The 10,608-nt window shown below is 37.3% G+C and overlaps 1 protein-coding gene across 1 annotated transcript in view; it reads right to left on the bottom strand.

Moving 5' to 3' along the window:
* Positions 1-812: 812 nt before the first annotated feature.
* The window catches only part of lhfpl4a (LHFPL tetraspan subfamily member 4a), a 35,744-nt gene continuing 25,948 nt past the window's right edge, over positions 813-10,608 (bottom strand). Inside the window, exon 4 of the mRNA XM_008412762.2 lies at positions 813-8,908. Within this exon, the coding sequence (XP_008410984.1) occupies positions 8,855-8,908 (54 nt within the window). The 3' untranslated portion in view covers positions 813-8,854. The remainder of the gene's footprint in view (positions 8,909-10,608) is intronic.

Raw genomic sequence — 10,608 nt, 5'->3', positions numbered from 1 at the left:
GATATGAACTGAAACAATATTCCTCTGTAGGATGAATTGGTTCAGACTTGGAGTTTGCTTGTGAATCTCCATCGTCCAGTTTGGAGTTAACTTTCTTCTCTTCCACATGAAAAGGATACAGTTAAGGTGGCTTGGTTTACCTTCTTCAGTAGAAGACCCCAGGAAAGATGAAGGGAAACTCTGTGTAAGTTCTGACAATCGAATTGGATTCGCTAAACTACGGTGAAGGGTGTGGCCGAGTAACAGGATGTCCGAGTTTCTCTCCTGTGCCCTGCTGCCACTTCCTATCAAAGTTAATAACTTTTAACCTTCAATAAATCCTTCACAACTGATTTTGAATGTAAAATATCTTTATTTACCTTTTTCAAAATGTGTTTTAATAACAGAATTTCTCATCACTGTGAGGTTGAATACTATTCACAAATAGGAATTAGACATAATTTTCAAATCAAAATCAGTATGTCACCCTGAACCGTGGCGAGCGACAGGCCCGTTTGAGGCTCTGCACTCGTACACAATCAAGCAACTTGAGAAACAGACTTCTCGTTCCTTTTTTAGTTTTCAAACGTTTTGGGCATTGAGATCTCAAAAAGCAGCGGCCCGTTAGCGAGTCCAAACTGAATCGGGGTTTTTTAGGCCTCAGAAGACCAAGGAACCGTCATATTTCATACCTAAATATTTTGAAAGTAAAACCGTAACAGAACAGAAGAGTCTGTGATAAACACATAAAAACAAAGATCTCATCAGAAATACATGACAAATATCAGTATATCATTATTTTGTTGTACAAAAGCAAAACTGATTCTTTTTTCTTTTTTTTTCTCTCGTGGTAACACATGATCGTTTATGGTATTTTGGCAACATCTGCATTTCAGGAGTTAACAGAAAGTCAACTAGAATAACATAAGTCACTGAACATTATTCTTTTTTTTTGTTCCCAATCTGTCCCGCCCCACACTATACATCTTTATATATGATATTGCATGATAAAAGATGATAAATCATTGACATGTCCATGACATTTACATAATCCACAAACATTTTGTTTGTAGCTAGAAATCAGAAATGACTTCTCACTGACTCTTAACACCCTTTCAATTTTTTTCACATCGTTAAATGATCCCACAGTTCTAGACTGAGGCGAATTCAGCTTTGGAGTCCAATTGAAAATTGAAAATAAAAATATACTTGTATGTTTTTTACTCCTATGTTTTATAAATCAAAATGTCTCCACAAAGTAAGGTAATTAATTCAACTTTGTCTTAATTTCATGGTTTGAAACTGAATTGACCTCAAATCTACAAATGACCCATCTAGTTTCAGAGCTCAGTCTGAGTGAGTAGTCTGTAGTAGAAAAAAAACTACAATGTCACTACTTGTTTTGCTGGTTCTGCACCACATCAGAATTAATTCAAGAGTTCTTAGAGGCACCTGGAGTGGTACAAATATGTGCTCATCAGGGTTAAGGTATTTTCAGTTCCTTTTTAAGGTTCTTTTTTTTTCCATAGGTTCATTGTCAAGTCCTCAGGAACCAAAGTACCCAGAAAAAAGACCAGAATGACGATCGTACTGGTATTGATTCTTGGAAGCCTCACATGACCACTTAGGCCTCAGGGCTATGTTTTCTTTATATTCTAACTGTTAATGTGTTAGGAAATTATGTCCTGGGCCTGTGAAAAAAACCCTCCCAAAACAAATGACAGATGCACGCTACAATGTGTGAGAAACATGACTGACTGCTTAACGCAGCCCTTTGTATGAAACAGTTAACGAATTCTGCTCAGATAACTAAACAAACATCAAAAGCAAGTATGAGTGTTCTTCTTTACCAAATGGTTGAGTTTCACTGCGAATGTTTTTTTTTTATTTTTTATGTTTGCACAGATAATTCAAGGTAAAACAGAAACAAACGTCTCTTGAATGAGGGCCCAGCACTTTTACACTACGACAGTGGATAGACAGGCCAGCGGTCTGTGCAGAGCCTCCATAGACAGCATCATTAGATTCAGCATAAGGGCTGTTATCATATTGTCTTAAAGGCCCAGAAAGAAAAACATCATCAGTGCTAACCTAGTCTACACTTCATCAAAAGAGCTAGAGAAAAGCAACTCATCATTTAAACGATGACCTCATCAAATCACTCTTATTTTTGACTTTTGTTTGTAATTTCCATAATGAGCCTTTAATACAGTACTTAGTACACAGCTTCCTGAGAATTAGCTAGCTACCATTCTAAAAAGACACTGTACATCTAGCTATCTGCTTAATCTATGTATAGTAAAGGAATGCACTGGAATCCACTGCAAATGAACCAAGTGAAACGATATCCAGTTGGTTCAGTCGGTAGGCATCTTGTCTTTCATTTATAAATTAGTCAACTTTTAAAGGTTGGTTGAAATTCTTCATGAGAGAAAAATCTGAGTTTTGGACTTTCCCCACAGTATGAACTACAGTTTTCAGATGTCTTAACTGGAGTAGACAGTGGTCAGAGTGGTCAGTCTCATGACAGGACATTGAGTAGAAAATTAATGCAAGTTTATGCATGTAACTAACTCCCTGTTTTTGGTTTATTAAGCACCTTCACACCTCTAAGTAACGGCAATCTTTGAAAAGAAAAATGGAGCATTTTTTTTTGGCTAGCCAAGCCAACCGCTAAGCAATTGCTTATTTACTTAGCTGAATGACACTAAGCCCACTCCATACATTTTGGAGTAGATTATTAAAACACTTGCACACCTCTAGATTACACCATCTTTGAAAAGAAGATTTTTTTTTGTTTTTGACTAAATAAGATGACTGCTATTCCAATACCTMGTTAACTGAGTGGCACTAAGCTAATAACTCTGAAATGTTGAGTGGTTTATTCTAAACATTTTCACAGTTGTTGCAATTTTTGGGAAGTCTGCAAATATTCTCCAGTCATGGATTTCTCAAACCACTATCTACTGTCAGTGAGACATTGACTGCTCATACACACCCTTCAAAACATTACTGACAAAACAATAAAGAATGCTTTCTTAACAACTCATGACATTGATTAATTAGTTTTAACAGTAAAAAGATAGTTTATGGAGGCTGTTCTCTGTTTGTGATTTGTCCCGATGTGTAAACCACCAGGTCAATATTTGACAGCTCGGTGAAATTCATTTATCTACTTAGGAGGGTTTATGGTATGATTGTACCTTTCCTTTACTTGGGCACAGCAAGTCAGTTTCTCATATAAAACAATTATCCATGCACACAGCTAATTTTATTCCTGTCATGACTTAAGCCAAGCTTTGGGAGTTTCAGTTACAGTGTGTCAGCCTGAAGGGTTCCTCTGAGAGGGATAAAAATCCCCCATGGTGCCCTGGATTACAGCAGACTGCTTTGTCATATTGTGCAACCACAGTTTGTCATGGCAGAATCCTGCTAGTCACCAGAACCACAGCAAACGGCAGAGAAATGCGAAGCAGCTAAAGCATAAAGAAGCCATCATTTGGCCAGCAGGTACAGCAGTTAGTAATGTAAAGCAGGTAATACCTTTTTGTTCAAATTACGACAAATTCATTTGATGAACACTAACAAACTACCGTACCTCCTTTGTTCTTGTGTAAACTGATCATTCGGAACCGTCAAGACTCTAGACCAGGATGTGAAATCATGTTTATGTTCAAATCGATTAGTGAGGGTAACAACTAGTTTAATGTCACAGCTACATGGATAATGCAGAGAATATCTGGCAGTTATCCCAGAGGACAGTGTGTGGTCTGCAGGCCTTTGGGGATTTTTTTTTAGCAAATTCCAGACCAATAAAGTTCAAAGGTTCTAAAGAATCAATATTCCCATCAAATGATGGACTCTCTAAAAAACATGAAAGTAAAAAAAGCCATTTGCTTGTATTCCTTAAGTTCAACACATATTCTAGATTTCAGAAAAGTTCAACATTTGAAACCACATCAATTGCTAATTCAGCAAGAGAACCAACCTGTGATTTGGGATTAACCAGTTTCACAAACTACTAACATGTTTCATTACATTGGTGTTAAAAGTTTAAGGCTGAGAAACTACCAGACCGATGTAAGTTTAGTCTGGCTATATGGAGAATAGAATTGCACAACACTCCCCCTTCCCCACCTGTTGCTGCACACTCCTGAGCCAAAGAAGGCCCAGTACACTTTGCCTTTGTAACAACAGAAAAGACAGACCTGGTTGTTTAGAAATGTTGCCAGTACGGATTAGTTAAAGGTTCAAACCTAATGGAGTTTCTCCAATCAGTTCTATTAATCAGTTTTAAACTTCAGTTAGTGAGCTATGATTTGAATATCTATTATGTCTCTATCCAGTTTGATATCCTTACTAAATAACCAGCTAATATCAGCTTTTTGCATTTATATTCTTCCATAAAGAGCAGAACGTCAAAATGAATAATATGTTGTTCAATAAGCACATTCAAAATAATGAATAAAAGTAATGGATAATTATTCTAACTTTAATAATCAATTAGTTTTTTTTAAAGTAATGATAGAATAAATTGTTTCTGCGTTAAATAAAAGCTACTTTATTTTTCGATTATGTGTAATGCATGACATTTTTTCCCCTTAAGGTTCAAATACCATGAGGGTCTCATTCCGGCTCATGACTGTTACTAACAGGAAGGTAAGCACACACTTGCATCAAAGATTTTTTAAAGCTTTAAGTTCACAGCCAAATGCAAAACTAAAGATAGAAATCTGGAAATTTGTCTTAAGGTAGAAATGTCATAACCATCCACTACATAAAATCTGCAGCCGGTTTGATACACTCTAAGATGATATTTTGTGTTCAAAACTATTTTGAATATTTCCTACTTTATTTCCAACGTCATGTCAGTAGCTAACACTTTTAGGAAATTTAAAACAGTTTATTTGGATTTGCCTCTTCAGCTCTGTTCTAGCATCATAGCCTCCACTGCTATTGTGGGTGACGTGTTTATTAATGGAAGTATAGGTAGCATTGAATGTGTTGTTCTCACAAACACATGCCCTGATTAGCTGAAAATGGATCATTTCTAGCAGGTCTTCTGAATCTAAATAACTTGGACAAAATGAGAGTGTTGAAAAATGATCATTAAGTAAAAAGTTTAAAAATGAGGGAGTGGAAATTTTACTTTGTCACTTTTTAAATACCATCTTGTGTTTCACTAATGTTCATAAATAAAGATTATGGGAGAACAACAGGACTTGATGCAAAATGTTTAAAATGAGCTAATTCATCAGCGTTTGCCTAAATGCTGTGTTAAAACGTGTTTTTCCCCCCATGAGGCGATAGCTTGAATCTTTGAGCTTCTGTAAGTTATCAGTTTGTTACCTTGGATGTCATATAACAGCAGTTAGCAGTGGAAGACCAACAGCTATTAAAAAAGGTCTTCACCCACTCTAGCTAATTTTAGAAATAAAATAAATAAATAAAACCTCAACCTGAAAATCTTAATACCATGTGATACGGTGCTATATTAGCAGATAACTGGTACATATTCAGAAGTCAGTAATGTTTATTTCTTGTTTTTGTAGCCTAACAACATCTCTGGCTGTGCTAGAGTTACTTTGGCAAAGTATCAATCTCAATGGGATCATTTCCAAAAAACTTTTAAACCTGTAAGTCAAGAACCACATTTTTTTGATAAAGTTGCTGAAATGACCCTCTTAAAAGAGTCGACAAGTCCGATTGTCTCATCCAACGACCTCAACCAATGGAACTTTAGTGCAGACACACATTGCTTAGGTAAAAAAATGAGAATGGTATCATTTAATGTCCTCTATTACAGCTTTGCATCCCACAGATTAAACTCCGTTGTTTTGTTGTTTTTAATGGTTAAAGTTACCTAAGGCTAATCCTCCAGGTTAGCTGCAAGCCTTCAGTGGCTCAGATAAGTTCTTCATTTTTCTAAAAACTATTCGTGATAGAACATAATGTCTACAACAGGTAATGGATTAAACATGTTAGTTACTAAGAAGATTTATGTTTGGTCATTGTTTTTTTTTTTTTAAATGATGCTTCTTGGCGTTAAATCTTATATTGCTGTATGTATGCTGTATGTGTTTTCCCCCTAAACTGTTGTAGAGTTGAGTACCTGTGTCACACTCATGATAACGTTCTCTATGCTACTCAGCCAAAGCCAATCTGTTTCTGATGGAGGCAGTGTTATRGTGTAGGGCAGCATGACCCTCACTGGAAAACCAAGGCTTGTCACCATTAAAGGCAATCTCAGAGAAGAGAGATATCAAAATGCTATTTAAAAACCAGTGAAAATCTCCACATCTCCATTCTTAGGGATCAAATTTTATCCTCCAAAATGTCAATGCTTACCTCCAGAGTTAGCCCAGTCATTCCTTTATTGCGCTATTCTGCTAAATTCAGACCTTGCTTACAGCTCTGGTAGATTTTCTGTCAGGCCAAACATCGAAGAAGTTGTGAATGATAACATGGATTTTCTGTGCTGTTTTAGAATTGTAGCCTGGCTGCAGCTTTAGCAACTAACTAACTAATCCTAACCCAAATATTGAATTAGCATTAACAGTACGGCATTTCTCTCTTCACAGTGGAGAACGGTTGGTTACAGAGCAGGTCATTTCCGGTAAGCTTCATAGCGTAGAACTGGCACATTACATATGTCACAGCCAAACGTTAGCAGTTGGGTAAAATTTAAAACTTCAACAGAGTCCATAGCTTCCAGGAAACAATCATGTCTTGACAGACGAGAGTCCAGACCCTCTGAAGGAGCTGAAGGGTAGAACAAGGGCCTGGTTTTTACCAGGCTACTCCAGAGGCGGCTTTATCAGAAAATACCTCTGGAATCTGGGAGTGGAGAGGATGTAACGGTCTGCCTGTAGTGCAAGCACCTGTAGGATCAGCCAGGGCGTCCTGTTAATGCCAGGGTGACCAATACAACCACACTGGCTGACTGGTGACAATGGCTAGTTGAGGGAATTGGATGCCATCCCACAGCAGTGTCTGACCAAGCTGGCGTCCAGCTTAACAAGGACTTACAAGGCTATTGTTGTTGTTGAGGTCTTTGTTTTAAATTGGTAAGCTACAAATACACTGTATGTCCTGTTGTTCAGACTTCAATTTTTCAATGCATTAATGGACGCCAGACTGCAGGCAGGAGCAAAATAAGCTGTATGCCCTCAGCATGAAGGATCTGGCTAGTTTTTGATGGCGTAACCCACATATAGAGCTCTGATGCTCAACCCTAAAATGCCTTTTCTTTCCAAATATGGAACAATTTAAGGGGGAAATTAATTAGATTAAAGGAATCTATGGCCTAGAAGCATTTCTACAATAAAGAGATATTCAAATAAACACAAATTTTCTTACTTTAAGCATATAACTGATAACTTCACAGCACTTCATTTAAAAAAAACCCAAGCTATAGCTTTAGTAATTGCACTAAAAATGTAAAATCAAGTTTTGCACATTCACTCATTCACCTTTTTTCCTTATTCATGAAGAACTACACTGAAGTGTTAAAATGCTTGTATTTCAGGAAGTGTAAAAGACACTTTTGTCTTTTTTGCCGCACTAGCTTTTTTTATTACTTAAATTTTAAACTTGTTTCATAGCAGATGGTTGTCCCACCTGGAATTTTCTGTTTTAAAGAGGCATATGTGACATCACCTTAATGCAGCACTAGGGGCCAGCACTAGCAGTCATATCCACACAGTCTTAAGACATCTGTAGCGTAAACTGATCACTGTATGCTGGAACCGTAAACTGGAGTAAACTGCACACTGAAGAGAGGGGGGTTGTGAGATGGCACAAATAAGTGAAACACAAATAAAATGTTTTTCTACATGACAGCTGCAGCTAAAGTTAACGGTAAAATCTACAACATACTAGAGGGTGGAAATCTACAATAAGCAGCTTCTTTTGAGGCCATGTTGACGCAGGAGAAGTGTCTCTTTCTTTCCCCCTCAAAAAAAAAAAAAAAAAAGGTGATCAAACACAATTATTCCGAGTCACGGTGCTCTGCTTCTCTGTGGATCTTCCAGCTATGATATCTGTGTTATTCCCATCTGTGTGATCCCACTAAATCAGTAGTGGGGAATCGCAGGAGCACAGCAAATCCAAACGTATACTCAGATGCCTTTCCAGCATGAGGAACACTGAAACGGAGGGTAGAAATACTATACTCGAATGCATCGGAGTCAGATGAGGTTTTGTCGTCGGCTGTTCGCGTCAGCAGTTATGTTATTTACATTGTTTAGTATGTACAGTAGAGAATCTCCCAGAGATGTTAAATTCTGTAAAGCTGCAATGGGGTACTCCTTTAAATTCTTCACATTTAAAAGTCCTCAGATGAAGAGCCATATGAGTCCCTGTAATTTTTTTTTTCTTTTTTTTTTTTTACATGTGCAGTAATGGAACGTTCTGGTATATTGCGTCTTGACTGTGTAACTGTGTGAGGAGTACCACTTATCTGTTGTTTGATGTTTTGAATGTACACACCACATAAACTCAAAGCCAGTAAATAGAGACACTTTAAATAAAGAACTGTAAAACGGACATTATGGTTCTTCATCTTAGGGATCGGAGTTCTCACACAAAAAAACTCAAGACTTTAAATACAGTAAATATTTTTCATCATAAAGGTATTTGTTGAGAAAGTTGAGTGTTAAATGCACTGTACAACCTTGTATTTTTTTTTTTCAAAATATAGTTTATCCTCGTGTTTGTTGTAGTTAATTTTTTTTTAATCTTACACAATCCTATACACGCGGTGTCTGCATTGAAATTGGGTGATATCCTGATCATTGGATAGGAAAGAAGAACAGAGGGCGGAGAGATAGAGAAGAGAAAGATAAACAGAAGTTGTTCAGTGCCATTGTTGCCCTCAGTGAAGACGTTGCACTCCGTACCGCGGCTCTCTTCTGTCTCGTACCTCAATCTGTGAGAAAAGATAAGACAGAAGACACATCACTAATCTGCTTTTGAAAATATTAGATTACAATTTATCAAGTAGATTTAACATTCATTCTCTATTAAAATTATGTCTGCAGTATAGCAGGGCCTTTTAAGGATGCAGCCCCTGAATTTGGACATACACTATCGTTTTTCTTTTTTTTAACATGCCCTGTCTGGCAGTGTGGACCTCAGAGTTATTGTCTGAGTGTCAAGATGTGGCCCAACARATTTACTTTCACAGAATTGTTATGGGCACATAGATGACGAAGAATGGAGAAAGGAAAGGGAGAAAGTACGGAAAAGGTTTAAAAGGAAAGGAGACAGGAGTAGAGGAGAGAAATAAGCATAAAGTGAAGCATAAAGTGAACATCCTTAAAGTTTCCCTCTAAACCTGTGGAAAGAGAAAAAAACTAAAACTAAACTAAAAAAACTAACTAAAAAATTTTCAATTCAAACAAAAATTTGAATTGGTTTCTCAAATTTGTTGGGAAACCACAGCAACTAACACCATTTGCATTTGTAATAGCACTTACAATGTCATTGGAAATTACAAAGTAATACAAGATGTATTTAGTAATTTATATTTATTTATTTGGACACACCCTACACCAAAATACCTCATCCATGTTCACCCAGTATTTCTGTTTAGTGTTATCAACTTCAAGCCGCTATAACTTCACTACAAAGGTATTGTGGGAGGTTGGAACATGGAATCCAAATAGACCAAGTTTTGAGCTTCTGTTGCCAATGTGACATCCTGGAGAAACCATGAACTGGTGGACACCAGCAGTAACCCAACACTCCTTACGCAACAGACAGACACCAGGTGGTAGCATAGGAAAAACTCTAGGCATGAAAGGTGCTTGTCTCTGAGCAATTAGAAAGACTTTCACTTGGCCACAAGAAACTTCCAGCACACTTTCCTTCTTTTTCAGGTCATTCTGAACCTGTGGGAAGAGGTTTCCAGGCTGGATGGACCTGAGTGGAAACTGAGGTCCAGAAGTAATAGTATGATCAAGTGAGATGGATAAGCAGATTCTTATTTTATCTATTGTGCTTGAGTTACTTTGGGCCGTCGCAGAGGGAAGCAGGACCAAAAACCAAAACCCTCTATGTCAGAAGTCCCCAAACTTTTTCCTGTGAGGGCCACATAACTTTTTCTTTCTCTGGTGGGGGGCCGGAGTCAGTTTGTAACAGAATAAGTGTGACGTTTGCAGGAGTGCCTAAATGTAAAAAATTATTGTTTTCCAGAAAGGACAATCGAATAACATTCTCTGGGTTCTTCACAGAAAAAATCCAGGAAATATCACTATTTATGAAATAAATACTGTATTTTCTGGACTATAAGTTGCACCGGGCTATAAGCCGCAGATATCTCTGCCACTCCAGGTTTTCCACAACGGTGCAGCAGCAGCATTTGAGTCATAACAGGTCAATTGAATATCACATTTATTACGGTTGAACAAGAAAAGTTGCCAAGTTTAGATTTAACTGAACTGATTAGTTTCCGAACGGTAACTGTAACAGTAAAAGTGCTGATCCTTCGGGTCTGCTACTAGCATGTGCTAAATGAAAATAGGCACCTTCTTCTTCTTCTTTAGATTTCAACGACAGCTTGCATCCATTATCGTTGCACTACTGCCATCTACTGGATCCTAATATCTATACCTCAATATCTATATT

The sequence above is a fragment of the Poecilia reticulata genome, linkage group LG7 (assembly GCF_000633615.1).
Source record: "Poecilia reticulata strain Guanapo linkage group LG7, Guppy_female_1.0+MT, whole genome shotgun sequence".
Taxonomy (NCBI): domain Eukaryota; kingdom Metazoa; phylum Chordata; class Actinopteri; order Cyprinodontiformes; family Poeciliidae; genus Poecilia; species Poecilia reticulata.
Note: the sequence above shows the minus strand (reverse complement) of the source record. Positions and strands in the feature narration are given on the sequence as shown.